Source organism: Tasmannia lanceolata, unplaced genomic scaffold (assembly GCF_043159265.1).
Source record: "Tasmannia lanceolata isolate RefF3 unplaced genomic scaffold, GAP_Taslan_0.1 ptg000008l, whole genome shotgun sequence".
NCBI lineage: Eukaryota > Viridiplantae > Streptophyta > Magnoliopsida > Canellales > Winteraceae > Tasmannia > Tasmannia lanceolata.
In genome coordinates, this window is record NW_027518685.1 from 8,397,599 (window position 1) to 8,416,309 (window position 18,711).

Consider the following 18,711-nt stretch of genomic DNA (forward strand, 5'->3'; position numbering starts at 1 on the left):
AAGGTAGGTAGCCCATGGAAATTCCCCTTCAAATGATCCCAATTTTGACCAGTGACCAACAAAAGGTTGCTACTAAAACAATATAAGTCTACAATCCATATTTAGTACGAAAGCATCCATTGATTGGAGGGTTAAGATCGTCCAAAGGGTTTGGGACATGTGGTGTGCCGCTTCAGATGATGTTTCTGGATCATTTGGCAAATGGTTGAACTTTCATTGCGCTTATACAGTATACATTTTAAATGATTTACCTTACCATATGAATTCCTCATACAAGTCCGGTTTCTTGGGCACAAGAGAAACCTGTTTGAGTCCACATGCATGTCAATTTTATGATTCAGACATGCCCTAAATGTGACTGACGAAAAGGGTATTTGGTGTGATGGATATATGTATATATATGTGTGCTTATGAACCACTTTCTTATCCACTTTGTTGCTCGGCCAATGAACTTGACAATTTATTCGGCATGGGTGAGATATTGGTTTGGCATGGGTGAAATATTGGAGGAAACCAAAAAAGAGAGAAGCGGGCGTAGAGGTAAGCTTTAGATTGGGCCTTTTGAATTGGAAGAAAAATATTTATGATTGAAAATGTTTTCTTAAGATTTTTTTAATGTCTTGGTCTGAGTTCTACAAGTTTCCAAGTAAAGAATAATGATATGGTAACTGAGTAAGAGATTGGAACCGAACAAATAGCCTCTTCACATCTTAGCAATCTTGTATATATAGAGAGAGAGATTTACATTTGTAATGTATTTACCTTTATAAGGTTTTAAATTACTTATAGAGAGATATTTACATTTCTAAGATTGTAAGTTGTTTTGAGTCCAATGATCGGTTTTGGACTCTCAATCTGTTGTCATAACAGAAGGGCATATTCGTTTAAGATTATGACAGCCGTTTGTGAATGCGAAACTGATTATTGGACTCAGATTTAAATATAATTTTGAGTCCAGGTTTGGCACTCATAACCGGTTGTCATGATCTTAAATGAACATGGCCCAAACGAACAGGGCCTAAATATTGTGGGATTGTACATCAGCCACTTTGGACCCCTAGATACAGTGGAGCTAGCTGTCCAAGTAAAAAAACGGGGTGGATATACCACTTCCCTTTTCTAATATTTAGTTTTTTACACGTCCCTTTATTTTCTAAATGTAAGCCGTTTAAACCCCTAAAGTCCTTAAAAATCTACTACTTCACCATATTTATTTGGATACGCCCCTTCCAGTACCATATTAAAGTCTCTTTCAATGGGGACTCGATAACTCCCTAATCTCGCTTCCTATGCGTAATTTCAAATAATTGGAAATTCCAAAAGTCTCTTTCAATAGGGACTCCTCAAAACACACGCTGCTACCCTCGGTTGATAAAAAAAAACTGCCTTTTCGATGACTCTCAATATGGCTTCCTCTCCCAAGTTCTCTCTCTCTCTCTCCCTCTCTCTCAGGCAACCTTTTCTGATAGATTTTTGTTTATGGTAAGTGCTTCGTGTCTGTGGTTTCTACGCCGTCCATATAATGGGCTAAATAGGTTGTGCCTAAAAAATCGCCGGGTTCGGATCGTTCGTACAACAGGGCCCAAACAAACAGTGCTTCGTGTCTGTGGTTTTTAGGCACAACCTATTCTTCGCCCATTATATGGACGGTTAGGATGATCCGATGATCCAAACCGTCCATATAATGGGCTAAATAGGTTGTGCCTAAAAAATCATTTCTATAGGATGATCCCAACCCTCCGATCTATAGATGAACTGCATATTTGGAAACCTCTATAGATGAGAGGGAAATCATTTTTCTGGCATAACCTATCTACGTATTGGCCCATCATATGGATGGTTAGGATCATCCTATAGTGTGGTCTGTACAGTACTTTTTGAAAAATAAGCGACTATATAAGGGCTTACATGACGTGGCACGAACGATCCGAACCCGGCGAGTGTGGCCCGCCACCACGTAAACGCGCAAAACCCAGTAAAAAAGAAAGAAAAAGCCAAAAGAGGAATTGGGGGTTGAGAGAGAACAAGAGGAAAGAGAAAAGCGCGTGGGAGGCCGGCCCCCATTTGACAATGGCGGAGGAGAGGGTTTGAGAGAGAAGGTGGAAAAAGGGCAGAAAAGAGAAAAAAGCGCCAATTTACATTTCACTCCCTCTTTTTTTTGCCCATTTTGCACTTTTCTACCTGCCTTTCAATTCCCCCCACCAACATTCTTTATCGTAAGTATTACTTCCCTCTTACGCGTTTATTGCTTCTTTTTTTTCTCTCTCTTTGTTCCTGTAATTTTCTTTCTTTTGCTTTTTGTTCGGATTGCTTCCAAACTAGGTTTCTTTTTTTATTCTTCCTTCATTTCTTTTTCCCCTGTTTTCCCCTAATCCTACATTGTTTCGTTGGGATTTGTGTTAGAGTTTTGGTACGTACATGTTATGGTCTATATGATGTACTTATTTTAGAATTATGCATTTTGTTATGCCCAATTAGAATTGTAACAAGTTTCTAAGATGCCCCTTCTTGGATTTTTATTTTTTTTTTCAAAAGAGAATGCAATTCTCTCTCTCTCTCTCTCTCTCTCTCTCTCTCTCTCTATATATATATATATATATATATATATATATATATATATATATATATATATATATATATATATTTTTTTTTTTTTTAAAATTTTTTTTTTGTTGGTTAGTGATTTCTGATTCTAAGTTTTGTATGGGTATTCCAAATTTTGTTTTCAGATGATGGTTAGATGGAATCAGGTGCATAGGGTCTTATTGGTTGTTTTGGTTCTTCACTTGCAAATCCAGGAAAGTTGGTCGATTAACGATGAAGGTAATTCTTTGTTATTTTTCCATCTTGATTTTGTGATATTTTGCCATAATTCTATTTGATGACCTTTGTATTAGATCCTATATCTCATCAATGTCGATGGAAATGCAGGGTTGGCTTTATTAGAATTTCGAGCGAGAGTTGAGACCGACCCGTATGGCGCCTTATCCAATTGGAATCTTGATGACACCGACCCGTGTATGTGGTCTGGTGTTAATTGCGTCAATGGTGAAGTAGAAATGCTGTAAGTCACTATATCTTTCTCTCTAAATTGTATTCAAATTTCTTGTAATTGCTTTAGCAAATCCATAGAGTTAAATTAAATCATTTTATAATTGCATCAAATTAGACTTTCTTCAATGACTTCTTTGAATGATTTAACATACTTGTTGTCGTTGAAGCTAGTCTTCAACAAGTAAAGAACTGTTGATCAAAATTGTCTTTTATATGTCGAAAATTATATGTTTCTTCATCGTCATTTACGCATATTATACCTGACCATTTTTTATGCCCGGCGTCCTGTGCGGAAAATTTCGAGATATTTGAATGAACAGATTGTGTAGGTTATTCTGAAGTCATATTCAATTCCACCTGTAGGGACCTAAAAGAGCTTTCTCTAGAAGGGACATTGGGACTTGAGCTAGGGAAGCTTCGCAACTTAAGAGCTATGTAAGCATTGATTTGGCAAAATTTAGACTCTTCATCTTTCCAATCATTCCATACTTGGTTTTTGACCCAGGTGCTAACCTTGCATAGATGCATGGTGTCTATAACCTGCCCTCAGCATTTCATGATTTGCTTACATATTTCCCTTTGTTTACATTGGCAGCATCCTCTATAAGAACCATTTCTTTGGCATCATCCCTAAGGAGATTGCAGGACTTACTATGCTGGAGGTATTGGATTTGAGGGGTAATAGATTGAGTGGAAAAATTCCAGTGGAAATAGGGGATATGCAGTCACTTAAGCACGTGTAAGTCCATAATGACAATTGTATACATGTAACCTTTTGTCCTAGGCGCTCAGAATGTCAACTTAACTTGTTTCCATGTGTTTGCCAGCCTACTTTGCGACAATAATTTTCATGGCATGCTTCCTGAGTTCAGGAAGCTCAATATGATCACTAAGCTACAATACGATCAAAAGCTGACATCCAGTATAAGCAGAAAATTGGGAAATTGGTAAGATTCTATTTATTGCTTTTAAATAAATAGAGGAGGAATGATAGGTGCAAGGGCCCTCTTTATGCAAGGGCCGGAGAAGGGCCCTTGAATTGATCCACATCATTTTTAAAGTCGGTTGAGAAACTGAATTCGGTTGCGCTTAATGATGTGGATCTATTAAAGGGGCCTTCTTTAGCCCTTGCATAACTTGCATCTATCTGATAAGTTAGCTAATTATGACGTTGGTTGTACTGATTTAGTTGTGTGGGACAAAATGTTAGATTTGTGGGTGGCCTACTGGCTGGATTTCGGTTCTCATTTCTTTTGCATTTTCTTGTTTTTATCCTATTCCATTTTCTAGCTGCATTTTGTAACTTGTAAGTTCGGGAGATGATATTTTCACTCCCCCTGCATTACACACACACTCCCCTTATAACGTGATTTGACGTCAAAAAGCGTTAAAGTTGCCCACTTTTCACATCAAATCACGCTATAAGGGGAGCGTGCGCGTAATGCAGGGGGAGTGAAAATATCATCGCCCTTTGTTTTATATAATAAACTTAGCAGTCGCCGTTCAATAATAATAATAAGAGGAAAGTGTTTCTGCACAGGGAGCTTCCCTGCGCTTAAGTGGCTTAAAAAGCCTCCCATTGGTTCGTATAGCGGGTCCACCTATGCGGGTCCACAAAAAAGTGACCAACGGGTAAGCCACTTAAGTGCAGGGAGCTCCCTGCGCAGCTATGCAGGAACACTTTTCTCTACTAATAATAATAATAGTTTGAAGAAAAAAAATTATTTGAACCTTGGTTTGTTATACAATAGTTTGATTTTATTGATTTTTGATGAAGAAACTTGTGGTAGCAACCGGGCAAAAACCATTTTGATGGCACTACAAATGCCAATATAGAAAATGTCTCGCTAACAATAGAGCAATGCTCCAATATGGTAAAATAACTGTTCTAAAAGGCGGCCGGCTAGGTGCTGGGCGCAGAAAAAACGCACCGTCCAGGCCCTGGGCGTTTAAAAAAGCGGTCTCACCGCCTGGACGTTATTAGGCGGCCGCCCAGGCCCTGGGCGTTTTTGACTTTTTGTTATTATTTAATATTTAGTGCTTATTCATAAAATGGTTTGGATTGTTATGTATTCAAGTATTTGTATTTTATATAAAAAAATGCAAGATATTATGAAAATATATTAATATCTAAAAAAAAATGAAAAACGCCTCAAAACGCCTGGGCGCTGGGAGGTCAGTCAGCCTCCCAGCTCCGCCCAGTGCTTTTTAGAACATTACTAAAATTCTTACCATTTAAAAAAAAGATACAATATTGTAAAATTTTAGGAAGACAAGGTTTTAGTTTAAGGAAGATTCATTATAATTTCCTTTAATGAGGTATGTAGTTGGTGGTAAATCCTGGTTTATTAGCTAATGTCTCTACATTAATTGGGATTTAGAAAGCATCCCAATTAATGTAGCGAGGATATTTAGTAATTTTATAAAGACTTGACTGGCTTCAGTAGCTTCTTCCAGGAGATATGAAAAGATGATTGGTGAATTTTCATTTTCTTTCAGAAAAGATGAATTCCTTGAATTAGGTTCTCTGCATGTCGTTTTTGGTTGTGGTGAAAATATGCTACGACTGTATAGAGTCTATAGACTAGTTCTCTAGTTCCTATCAATTTTTCTTTATCTCTTCTCTTTGTTTATAAATCGTGGCGTCAATTGTTTCTTTTTCTTTCTTTCTTTTTTTATGTTTTTTGAAATGCCTTTTTTAATATTTTTTATAAATATCTCAACTAAGAAAATTGTTTGCTGTCAAGGTTCAAGTTTGGAAAAGGCTCTTCACACGATCATAAAGAAAAATGCTATGACAATCTATCAAGTGAGTTGCTTATTGATACTTATATTTGTATCGCTGAAGTTACAAGGTTTATGCCCCTACGGGAAATAATTTGTTTCTCATTGCTAGCAGGATTAACTGAATCATATATAGCACACAATGTACATCTTTTACAAACTGCCGGGCGTCGTCGACTTCTTGAAGAATCTCATAACCTCGCTGCCACTCCAGTGAGCGGTGCCATCCCCGATGAGATCACTACTATTCCATCACTTGGTACCGGTTCTTTTCCTGCTATATCAAACTCCCCTAACAAAAGTGGCAAGGAAAAACAATTGCCAGCACCCACATTGCTATCTTCGGCAAATCCTACCAGCATTCTGAAACCTCATGCCAACACTTCTCCAACTAACAATGAAAATAATGTAAGTAAAGGATTGGAAAGATGGAAGTATGTGTTTGTACTTCCAGCTGGGGCCTTTCTTCTTACTGTCGCTGCAGCCATGATTTTTATGTGTCGGAGTCGAGGAGTGGCAACGATTGGCCCTTGGAAGACCGGACTAAGCGGCCAGTTGCAGAAAGCATTTGTAACAGGTGATTTTCATTCAGACGCCATTTCTTATGTAGCATATTAGTAAGCGTTCAAAACCATATCTTGAAGTAATGTACCTTTGGATCCATCCTGATAAAAACTGCAGGACTCAAACGGAAAAAAACACTGCTTCAAATTGTAGAACAAATGGGTGGTCTATATAAACAGATTTCCATGCCTATACATTTCATATTTAGTTGCAAGCACGTTTAATCAGATTTGAAATTTTCCAGGGGTACCTAAGCTAAATCGAGGAGAGCTGGAAACTGCTTGTGAGGATTTCAGCAATATTATTGGCACTTATCCTCATTTCACACTATTCAAGGGAACATTATCAAGTGGAGTTGAGATAGCGGTTGCATCGACCTCAGTACCATCTGCCAAAGATTGGTCAAGATGCTCAGAAGTTCATTTCAGAAAGAAGGTATTGTATTCATTTTTGGGGCACACTTGGAAAGCATCATACCTTTTATTTTTTGAATGGTGGAAAGCATCATACCTTAAACAGTGTATATACCGAATGAACTGAAACAACAAATAACATTTTATAATTACAATGCATTTTTGGATTTCAAATGTTCAGATAGATACATTGTCGAGGGTGAACCACAAGAACTTTGTCAATCTTCTTGGCTATTGTGAGGAGGATGAACCTTTCCTCAGGATGATGGTATTTGAGTATGCACCCAGTGGGCTCCTTTCTGAGCATTTGCATGGTAAGAACTTTACCGGATTTCGAATTGTTGAAAGTTTATGATTTAGAGGTTCGAAAATCAAAGACATTCTCATGGAACTTCTTCTTGTGTTCTGTTATTGCAGTTAAAGAAGTTGAACACCTTGACTGGGCTGCAAGGATGAGGATTGTTATGGGTGTGGCATACTGTCTCCAGTACATGCACCATGAGTTGAACCCACCAGCAGTACATTCCAATCTACAGTCTCGTAGTATCTGTCTCACTGATGATTTTGCTGCCAAGGTTCACCGGCCGTATCTTCAGTGTCATTTTTTTTTTCTAATTCTGTCTCTTGCACATATTTAGACTAATGAAAATGTGGTTATTTTCAGATTTTGGAATACAGCTTCTGGAAAGACTTTGTGGCAAAAGGGAAGATATCAAGGGATGAAGACGCAGATCCCTCCGAATTGCCATCCACGGATACTGAAAGCAATGTCTATAGTTTTGGAATGTTGTTGCTCGAAATCATTTCTGGAAAGCTTCCTTATTCTGAAGAACAAGGATCTCTTGCAAACTGGGTAACACATTTGATTTCTTTAATTATTTTTACAAGAGGGAAGAAACTTTTTTGTTGTTTCTGATTGCCAAAGAATTGCTTTTCAGGCCGCTGAATACTTAAACGATAAGCGTAGTATCAGCTATTTGATCGATCCCACATTGAAGTCCTTCAAGAACAATGAACTGGATGTGATCTGTGAAGTTATTCAGGAGTGCATTGATCCGGAACCAAGGCAGAGACCCACAATGAAGGAAATTACAGCCAAATTGAGGCAAGTTTTAGGCATCTCCCCCGATGCGGCAACTCCAAGACTCTCTCCGCTTTGGTGGGCTGAACTCGAGATCCTTTCAGTGGAAGCTAGTTAGTTCTATCGCCGTGGATCCACCTTCTTAAGTTTCTCTATAACTGTGTCTGCAATATATCTGTATAATATGTGCTTTTCCCTGCTACATATTGATTTACCATTGTGCCGACCTCTCTGTATCTGTGTCTCTACCGCCATAAAAATTCGTTTGTTATTTCATTTTTTCATATTTTTCCCCAAGCCATGACAATAAAGTGAGACAGAAGGTCTCACAACTGTGTGTTGCTTGCCCAACTTATACAAGATATGTACTTGTAGACTTTCTACAAATTTACCATTTCAATCTGTAACTGAGTGCAGTATGATGCATCCTAAAACCGATTTTATAATTCGGTTTTGGAAGCTGTAAATTATTTCTTTGAAGTTTTGCATTTCTCACATGGAAGTCCTGGATTGTTTTTGGATTTGTGTCTTGATTTCACCTAGGAGAAAGAAGATGGAAAGCAACAAGAGGGTTGTATTATTTGCTGACACGATGACCCTTTGAAGTATGTAAGATTATGTAATTAGATTAGCTATTTTTGTTCATTGACCATATGTTCGAGTCTTGTTTGAGTATGCATCTGAAGGAATGTATCAAATCTAGAGTTTGATCTTCAGGATTATACATATCCTAACCATGTTAATTCAACTTTCCTTTTCAAAACTAATGAAGTAAAATTGCATCCTGTTGGGTTACATTCTTTAACTTTTCTCAGCAATGGTTCAATGAAAAAACCAAGATTGGTGATCTTCAACATCGATCCCTTCGGGCCTGCTCCTTTTATTTCCCACTCTGGAGTGGCATATGGATTCCTCATCCCACATCCAATTGATAACAAAGAAGGTTTCCCGCGCCTGTTCACGTGCGCAGGATCTATGTAGGAAAATGTTTCTCGAGAAACTGCTTGCCCACCTTTTATCACTAGTTTTCCCGGGAAAGCAAATCCGACCAAAATAATGGGATTTGGTTTCCCACACTAGTGAGAAAAGAGACATTTCCACGTTATTTTTGGCAATTCCATGTCATTATTTGACATATTCCACCCAGGCTTGTTATTTTCTCAGGAAAGCAAGTGAACACCAGAATTATATCTTGTCAAGAAAAAAGGAGTCTGTTTCCAGGGATTTGCTTTCCCGGGAACGCAAGTGAACAGAGCCTAATGGGGCCGGCTCTCTCATCTACCCTGTTAATTCTACTATACATGGATTGTAGGGTGTATGCACTATATGCTATATTAATCTTCATAGAAAAGACCCACTTATCACATGAACCGTATAAGCCATGCTATTAAATCCGCTTAAATAACTATCTTTACAATCCAATCAGCGAATATTGACCATCCATCCAGACTACAATTGGCGGGCACGCTACCCAGGTGGAAATTCCCTAAAATTCGAATTGATCGGACCTTCCTAGACGTTGATTTTTTTCATCGGGCCACAAAAAGTCCATAACATACCCCATTAACTGGCTTGTTGGATTATCTAATTGGCCTTATTTTGGGGCAGAACCCAATCCACACTGTAGGGCCATCATTTCGACGGTCCTGATTGATAGCCATTTGTCTAACAGAGATGGTTTATGCACAAAACTCTAGGCCACGTTGAAGATTTAGATTTGTATTCCTCACATTTGCAGTTAAGATTTTGAATCGGATCAGATCCTTAGATTTCCAAATCAGCTACGACAGTGAAAATATCCGATTTGCAGATCTGTTCTGCAAGACAATACTGCGAAATCAATATTTGTAGCAATTACATTCACCCAAGCAGCTCCTCGACCTTGCTGCTGCAGCACCTGAGACGTCCGTCCCTTCCTCTCTCTCTCTCCCTCTCACAACATGAGCATGAGGATGAGGATGGTTGATGTATTTTGTATCCAAAATTCAAATCCAAATCCAAATACATAAATACATGAGGTATCCTTTTGTATTATCACAATTACTAGGGACCATCACAGAAGGCATTTTGCGGACCGGCTGTTGCTCAGACAGCTGAATTAAATGAATAAGACAAAATTTAAATGAACAAGACAATCTATTGAAAATTGAGCTTATGTGGCTGTTCTCATGCAACAGCCAGTCTACCAAAATGCCTCCTGTCATGGTCCCTAGTAAATCCCACAATACTATAGTTAGTAACTGGGGATTTGCTAGTCAATTTGGGGGAAAGCCATTTCGCGGCTGGCTTTTGCACGTGAAACCAGCTACACATGTTGACTTTTTGGCTGATTTTGTCTTATTCATTTAATTCGTTTGGGGTGGCTGTTCTCAAGTGCAAAAACCAGCCATGAAATAGCTTTCCGCGAAATTGCCTAGCAAATCTAAAGTAACTGTGCTCTTACATTAATGTTTAGGTATATGACACGTGGTTGTTAGTTTATATTTTAATTAAATTTCATTAAGCATTCAGCCATTTTCATTTTCTTCCAAAAATGACCTGTCTTTCTTTCCCCCCATAAAAAATTAAAAAAAGGTGTTTGGGGTTCTTTAAACTCTTCCTCTGATAGCTCTTTTTTTTTTTTCTTTTCTCTCTCTCTCTCATCAATATTTGCCTACTCAAACGGATCGAGATTTGTTCTTGGCTACCTTGATAGAGGTTGGTTGGTACTTTGCCTACTTTCTTCATCTTCCATTAAAACTAATCAAAAAGCACAAATTTTCCAGAAAAAAAAAACATAGTAGTACAATAGTAGTAGTAGAAGAAGAAGTAGATTGCATGGAAGTATAGAAAGTGGTTATAAAAAGAATTTCAAAATAACCTCCAATCCCATACGTTGAAAGTCTGCATCTATATCAAGTAAAAATCACCCAACTTTTGCAATTTTGAGATGACAGAATTCTCTATTCCAAAGCCTTCATTGCCGGTTAGGTCCAACCCATGAAAGATCTCATGCATTAAAACCTCCTTGAAAATCTCTCTCTTTTCACCGGGGAATATTGGCAAACCCTGGTCCGTCTCTCTCCAAACAAATCAATCCCTCTGTGTAATTCGATTTGTTTGTTATACTTCAGATTAGGAGAAGAAAATGAAGAGAGAAAATGAGGTTGTGGGCTGTCCTTAATTCGAGTATTTACCATTTGGGTCTGTGGAGGATTAATGGAGAAGAAAGGGACGATCTTGATGCAACGGTACGAGCTCGGGCAAGGAACATTTGCAAAGGTTTATCATGTGAGGAATCTCTCCTCCGGCGAGAGTGTTGCTATTAAAGTCATTAATAAGGAGAAGGTATGTTGATTTTTCTTCCTCTGTTAAAAAGAATAGACACATGGTAATTCAAATTTTTTTTTTTTTTGAGCAAAAGATAACTATATTATTAGAGACAAGAGATTACAAGTGCACGTCGACGGGCAAAGATTGTCCAACATATAAGGAATCCCGCAAGGCTCCTGATTTGGTCAGACAAAAGAAATAAATCCATCTTCATACGATGTTGAAATTTCATCCAAAAACCTAGCTAATCTCCAAGGCCTACACTCTTACTTTGAATCCGAGAAAAAACATTAGACGAATCGTTTTCCACCTCTATTTTACGTTCCATTTGTTCCCTAAATATGCGCATGCTGTTAGAGTATAAAAGATTAATAATGCCTTTCTCCAACAGCTTAAGCTTTTGGAGTAAACCTTTATTTTACCTTCCATTTGTTCCCTAAATTTGCGCATGCCAAGGTGGATGGCCCAAGCCTCAGTCTCCATGGAATCTATTAAACCGATCGGACTGAAAGACACAAGAAGGATGACGCCATTGTTATCTCTGGCCCAAATTTAAATTTACATTGTAATTCAAATTTACAACTTATGTAAGTCGTTGATAAGGAGAAGTATGCTGACTTTTCTTTGTCATTAAAAAGAAGACACATTGTAATTCAAAATTACAACTTGTACTCCTTTGTCACTTTTCTGATACAACTTGTGCGCTTTCGCGAATTTCAAACCCAAATTTGAATCTACATTGCAATTCAAAATTACAACTTATGCGCTTTTGGTCCTTTTGTAATACGATTGGTTTGCTTTCATGAATTTCAACCCAAATTTGAATTTATATTGTAATTCAAAATTACAACTTATGCTCTTTTGTAAATGATTCATTAGCCGACCCCAACTAGTTTGGGACAAAGGTTTAGTTGAGTTGAGAATGCTCTTTTGCCCTGCTTTTTGTGCTTTTGTGAATTTCAAACCCAAATTTGAATTTACTTTGTAATTCAAAACTAAAACTTGTGCTCTTTTGTCTTTTTGTGATACAACGTATTTTCTTTTGTGCTTCCGTGACTTACAAACCCAAATTTGAATTTCTCTCCATTTTACCGACAACAAGGTGCTCAAGGTCGGGTTGATCGAGTAAATCAAGCGGGAGATCTCCGTCATGCGGCTCGTCCGCCACCCAAACGTCGTCCAGCTCTACGAGGTCATGGCCAGCAAGACCAAGATCTATTTTGCCATGGAGTATGTAAAAGGCGGTGAGCTCTTCAACAAGGTCATCAAAGGGAAGCTCAAGGAAGATGCTGCTACGAAGTATTTCCAGTAATTGATTGGAGCCGTCAATTATTGTCACAGTCGTGGGGTCTACCACCGGGATCTCAAGCTAGAAAATCTCCTCCTGGACGAGAATGGCAGCCTCAAGGTGTCGGATTTCGGCCTAAGCGCTCTCGGAGAGTCCCGGAGGAACGACGGTCTCCTCCACACAACTTGTGGAACGCCGGCATATGTTGCACCAGAGGTCATCAACAAGAAGGGATATGATGGTGCCAAGGCCGATATTTGGTCTTGTGGTGTCATTCTTTTCGTTCTAATGGCAGGTTATCTTCCATTTCAGGACTCAAATCTCATAGAAATGTATAAGAAGATAAGTAGAGGAGAATTCAAGTGCCCCAACTGGTTCTCCCCTGAGGTGCGCAAGCTTCTCTCTAGGGTACTAGACCCAAATCCACCCACACGAATTACCATTGCTAAGCTCATGGAAAATCTCTGGTTTAAGAAGGGATTTAAACCAGTTGAGACCCGGCCCAAAAAAGAAGAGGAGGCTACATTTACGCAACAAGACATTGCTATGTCCTTCACATTGGATTGCAACCAGGAAGACCAGGAGGCCAATGTTGCAAACCCCATGAAACTTAATTTTATGAATGCATTTGATATTATATCTCAATCTCAGGGATTCGATCTTTTGAATCTGTTCGAGAAGTCGAGCATTCAGAAGGCAGAATCCCGGTTCACGACGCAGAAGCCTGTGTCGACGACTGTGTCAAAGCTTGAGGAAATTGCGGAGAATGAGAATTATAAGGTAAAAAAGAAGGATGGGTTGGTGAAATTGGAAGGGAAAAAGGAAGGGAAGAAAGGTCAGCTAGGTATAGATGCAGAGATTTTTGAGGTTACACCTTCATTTTACGTGGTGGAGGTGAAGAAATCATCTGGGGATACATTAGAGTACCAGGATTTCTGTAACCAAGGCCTCAAGCCTTCTCTTAAGGACATTGTATGGGCTTGGCAAGGAGGTGATCAACAGCCACAACAGCAGCAACCAGAAATTGGTTAAGTGACCTTTGTATGCTTTTCTCTCCTCTGATCTAAATGGGTGGTCTAGATGTGATCATGTGAAATCTACAGATAGGTATTTTCTGCCTCCTTGTTTTCCTTTTTCTCTTTTGATTTAATGTAATTTTATGTTTTTGTAATATGCTTTTCGACCTTGTATCCTACTAAAAATGCTTTGTATAAAAATGGAAAGAACAAAATGTTGGCATAAACACATATCTAGACATGTGAGAGAATGCATTCAAACAACTTCCCACCACCACCATTACCATTCCTTTCTTAGATAGTCTTTTATTGGTCTACATAGATCCATCCAACTCAAGAGAAAGTCATCATACTTGTAAGCCAATATAAGTGAGGTTTTGTTGGTTTCAGTTCAAGACAAATGTTCTCCCAACTTGGTTGCCTGTTTTTCATTTATATCTATTGAGGCATCAACTTGTATCCCAATGTGTCGGGAGAATCGAAGTATTTCCATCATGACGAATACACGCCACAAGAAGCCTGTCTTGCCTTATTCAAGCAACTTATTCCCAATAATAATCTCCTAAAAATCTTTATTTACTATCACACACAATAACTTTTTGTTGTAAAATATCCCTTCTCTTCTCAATGAAGATGCAACTGATATCTTTCATTTCAGATTTTCATAAGGCTTCGAGGGGTTTTCCCAGGGGCATCTAATAGGTTGGAGAGTTCACAAGAGGTTTGAGTATGGATTTTTGATGTTGGGGGTTCTTGATTTCCATTTCCATATTTTTGGATTTCGTTAGTGAAGCTGATCGGGCAGTTTTTTATGGTAGCGAAATGTAGTTCTAAGGTTACTGCAGGCCTGATTATCAATTTCCCTAGCATACTGTCATGGGCCGCATGTGTAAATTAAATTTATATCATTTATTTATTTTTTATTTCGGATTTGCTAGCGTCCATCGCAGAAGGCATCTAATACAGACTTTTATTTCATATGTAGTTTCTATTGCTAATCACATCACTATAGACAAAAAAAAATTACTACAGATGCAAGATTTACTTATGTATAAACTGTGAAAGTTAATGATTATTTCCTACTATGTCAGTCACTTTGTTTGCTTAAGAGCAGTACTGATAAAAATATATAACTCAACACAACTGAATAGTAGAACGTGGATAACCTGGGTAAATAATTCACTGATTGTTGTAGGAGATCAAATTAGTAAGCTTATGTAGTTGGTAAGCTTATGTAGCTTATGTAATTCACATGATAGGGACAAATAAATCTCATAGAACCAACTCAAATGTAAGGACTGTATTCACTTTTTTCCCACATTTATTCTTTTTTTTTTTTAAAGGTTTTAAATCACACTTTTTTTCCCGTCCCGTGCATCGCACGGGTTGCCCACTAGCTATATATAAAGGATATATAAAGCAGCAGGCGCTCATGTGTGCCTATAAGGCTATAAATACTATTCAAATCTAAATCTCTTCATTTCTCCACTCTCTTCAAATCATGTGGATTTCAATTTCTCTTGCAATCTTACTAACGTGGTTTTACTGCCTAATTTTTTCCGTTAGACTAGGTTCCAATTCACGTGTTCCGGCAGCCGATGATTCGGCAGTTCACATATTCCGGCAGCCGACGATTCGGCAGTTCCCGATTCACATGTTCCGGCATCTCTGGTGGATCCTGGTGCCGATTCACTCTGTGCCAATTCACATGTTCCACTTGAAGATCCTGCTGCGGATTCACTCGTTGCCAATTCACATGTTCCGCGAGCTTGTCTTGCCCTTTCTGCATATTGTGATTTAAAACAAATTTTTAGAAACTTTGTGCTCCAAGCACAATTGCTGATCGCATTTGCCATGAGGCGTATGGTCTAAGTGAATGGCTGTTTTTATTTTTATTTTTTTAATTTAATTTTAATTTTAAAAATTTTTTTGTTAGAATTGGGAGGACCTGAAGGATGAAGTTGTAGTTGGTAAGCTTTAAAATTTTAATTTTAATTTTACTAAAATTTCTTTTCCTTTGGTAGCTAAAAAGTCCTGGACTACCTGTTAGATTATTTGATTAAGGGTTACTGTTATATTCACATGTTTGTAAATAAATAAATGTTCGAATTATCATGTTGTTGGTGGTAGAATTAGAAACTGAGTCGCTTCAAGGTCTAATATCACCTTCCTTAAAGACAAAATTTGTCCCCACCAGAAGTGTGCAAAAGGGGATCCGCAAACTTCCTCTAAGATACAATGAATCATAGCACGAAAATCCTACTAATGTTTTATGACGCCTAGCACAAGCGAAATCAAATCCGAACTGCCCTTCAGAAATTTCAAGCCTTAGAGAAATTTCCAGATAATATTTACGTAGAATAACAGTAGCTAGAACAGTGAAAGAATAAAACAGTATGTAATTTAGAAGGAAAGTAGAAATGTGAATTGGATGCTTCATAAAACAGTACAAAGTTCCCAATTCATTTTGACAGAAATCTACTCTTTTTATAGAGCCTCTGATGTCTTTTCAGTGTAGAGAACACCTCTAGGGCACATTTTCAGAATGTTTGAAAACTAACCGTCAGATCGCACCTATTCGCGATTCAACTGTCCGGATTGATCCTGGAAGTGACTGTTGGGTTGTGTAAAACATCCCTCCAACCCGTAGATTAATTATCTACGGTGCGGATCCCATTGGGCTCTTGACCGTTGGGAGGATGGGACACAATCCAACGGTCCTCATCTAGTAGCCGTTAAACCATGATCCGACGACTCGGATCACACCCGCTGCCACAGCAGCTGTTGGAGCGCACTGGACCAGTCGGGTAATTTTTGTTAAAAAAAAAAAGCTTATTCTGATTGAGAAGTAAGCTTGGCCCAGCAGATATGGGCCTTGAAAGCCCATTAAATACCCTAGTCATGGCTAACATATATGTATGTACTTGGGGCTAAAGTACATACATAAATCCATGTATGCATGCTTATATGTATGCATACATGGGTGTTAAAATACCAATTACTCAAAAAGCTTAAGCTGTTAGAGTTGCGTTATTTAATCATTTATACTTTTACCAATGGGCAAGAATGCATGAGGTAAATGAGATCAAGACTGAATTTATATTAATAAAGTGAAAATAAAACTACAAACCAAGATTACAAATCTCTACTACCCTCTGATGTCTATGCTGTCCATTTAATTCCTTCATTAGGGCAAAGTATCTCCTATTTTACTCCATCGAGCAAAATACAGTTAGATCAGAGGTGTTTAACTCTGTTTTTCCTCACAGTTCTGTGTGTAAATATAAATATTTGACATTTGAAGTTCACTGGCCATGTCCCATAACGCAGCTCAAGAAAACGCACAAATCAAATTAAAAGGCATACTTGGATCACTGCATATCTTCTTTAGAGTCTACGCCTTCTTCAAAGATGGTATCCAATTTGGGAATATTGGAGGGTTTTTGTGGGGAAATGAGAAGAGCTGGTGCCACTTCAATCCATGGTTGAACACATTTAGCCCCCTTTGAAACAAACCATGGCTGCACACATCTAGCCCCCTTTGAAACAATCCATGGTTGCACATATCTAACACCCTTTGTCATGATGGGATTCTTGAAGGGCTTGGGAAATAATAGAGAGGGCTGAAACTTGAAAAATGGGTCAAGAAAAGAGATGGGTTTTTTCTCTAGGAGTTGAGAGAGAGAGGTGTGAGAGATGAGATGGCGAGAAGGGATTATATAGGGAGTGAAAAAAACAATAATAACAAACCCAAGTGGAAAGAGGGTTGCATAGTTTTCCATGTGTAAATCGTTGGAAACTGCCTAAAGCTGACAAGGAAGATGAGAAGGAAAGCACGTTGTGGAATCTATTATTGGAGAAAGAGTGTTGCCTTATTTTCCGGGAAATGTGTGGAGGAAAAAGAATACCGAGAATTTGAGGTGGGAGTTTGTTTTTTGGGGAAGTGATGTGATGCTCGGCTGTACTATTCCATGTTTGGTGCACGAGCAGGCTTAATGCAGGTAGGACCCACCTTTTCTCTGATCCTGACCGTTCATATGCTCCCTGTCCTACCATTCTTGATACCAATATGAATGGGTCATCTCGTGAAGATGGGCATGATTGCTAGGTAGGGTCCATCATGGATGGGTCATAATACGTTGCATTTGCGGGTTTTGCTTGCGGGTGCCCTCAGGGCTAAGGGCACCCGTTAAGGTGCATTAGGAAAGAGGTTTTACACATATTTTTATAAAAACAGGTGTAAAAGTATGAAAGTTTGTATAAAGTAATGGGGGCACTCGTTAGTAGAACACTAGAACCGATATGGAAATTGCAAAAAGATAGCTACATGCACAGGGGAAGTTCCCTGAGCATTTTTATAGTCCATTATTTTTTCAAAAGTATTGTACAGCCCACACGATAGGATGATCCAAACCATCCATTTGTTGGGCCACAAGGTAAATAGGTTGTGACTAAAAAATAATTTCCATATAATGATCCCAACCTCCAGTTTTATAGAGGTTTCAATAAACTGCAGTTCCTCTCTAGATCAGATGGCTACAATCATCTTATGGGAATGATTTTTGGGGCACAACTTATTTACGTTGTAGACCATCAAATGGACGGTTTGGTTCTTCCTATGGTATAAGCCATACAATACTTTGACCATATAAATGAAGGGAGATGATATCATCACAACCATGGTTTTAAATTTCGACCGAAATCCGAAATTTCGGTCCAATTTCTGATTTCGGTCGAAATTTCAGAATTTCGGTTGGAATTTCTGCTTTTCCGAAATTTGACCCAAAAAATCTGTTTTTTAATATGAATTTAATATTTCACCCAAATTTCGACCGAAATTACCCAAATTTTGGCCGAAATTTAATATTGAATAAAATATTAGTTTTGGGTTTTGTACCAGATTTCAACCGAAATTTCGAAATTTCAGGGTCCGAAACAGGTACCGAAACCAAAATTTTAAACCTTGATCACAACCATGTTTTAATAATTGCACAAACCTAGCTTTTCTTTTCTTTTTTTTTCAATTGGCTTTTCAAAGCTTTTTGGGAACTGTAATAACTTTTGACAGCTCATTAAATAATAAAAGACTAGATGAGTTAGTGCGAATATTAGGGCACTCGTTAAACATCATTTACACATACTTTGAAGGAAAAAAATATATCTAAAAACAAGTGTAAGACTAATCTCCTACGGCCCCAA

At 38.2% G+C, this 18,711-nt stretch overlaps 1 protein-coding gene and 1 pseudogene across 4 annotated transcripts; both read left to right on the forward strand.

Moving 5' to 3' along the window:
* Window positions 1–1,956: 1,956 nt before the first annotated feature.
* LOC143884227 (protein MALE DISCOVERER 2-like) lies at window positions 1,957–8,398 on the forward strand. Of its 3 annotated transcripts, none has more exons than XM_077387674.1 (13): window positions 1,957–2,216; window positions 2,730–2,823; window positions 2,932–3,064; window positions 3,418–3,489; window positions 3,650–3,793; window positions 3,882–4,001; window positions 5,802–5,863; window positions 5,951–6,415; window positions 6,647–6,837; window positions 6,997–7,129; window positions 7,233–7,390; window positions 7,480–7,668; window positions 7,754–8,398. In XM_077387674.1, exons 2-13 carry the CDS (start codon window positions 2,730–2,732, stop codon window positions 8,012–8,014), a joined length of 2,022 nt encoding a protein of 673 aa, XP_077243789.1. In that variant the 5' UTR covers window positions 1,957–2,216; the 3' UTR covers window positions 8,015–8,398. The 3 variants fall into 3 exon arrangements, with proteins under 3 accessions (XP_077243789.1, XP_077243791.1, XP_077243790.1); XM_077387676.1 differs by having other exon boundaries at window positions 1,963–2,216; window positions 5,954–6,415; XM_077387675.1 differs by lacking the exon at window positions 1,957–2,216 and adding an exon at window positions 2,268–2,410.
* A 2,160-nt stretch (window positions 8,399–10,558) lies between these two features.
* Window positions 10,559–13,667, forward strand: LOC143882658 (CBL-interacting protein kinase 5-like; annotated as a pseudogene). The gene is made up of 3 exons (XR_013252293.1): window positions 10,559–10,593; window positions 11,010–11,223; window positions 12,311–13,667. The product of XR_013252293.1 is annotated as a CBL-interacting protein kinase 5-like (transcript).
* The last annotated feature ends 5,044 nt before the right edge of the window (window positions 13,668–18,711 follow it).

What these genes read in the sequence shown, in the direction of transcription:
- LOC143884227 (XM_077387674.1), top strand. Translation starts at nt 2,730, where the DNA reads ATGATGGTTAGATGGAATCAGGTGCATAGGGTCTTATTGGTTGTTTTG. An exon ending in CTTCGCAACTTAAGAGCTAT is followed by an intron (nt 3,490 to 3,649) that starts GTAAGCATTGAT and finishes TTACATTGGCAG; the next exon opens with CATCCTCTATAAGAACCATT. An exon ending in ATGCTATGACAATCTATCAA is followed by an intron (nt 5,864 to 5,950) that starts GTGAGTTGCTTA and finishes TCTCATTGCTAG; the next exon opens with CAGGATTAACTGAATCATAT.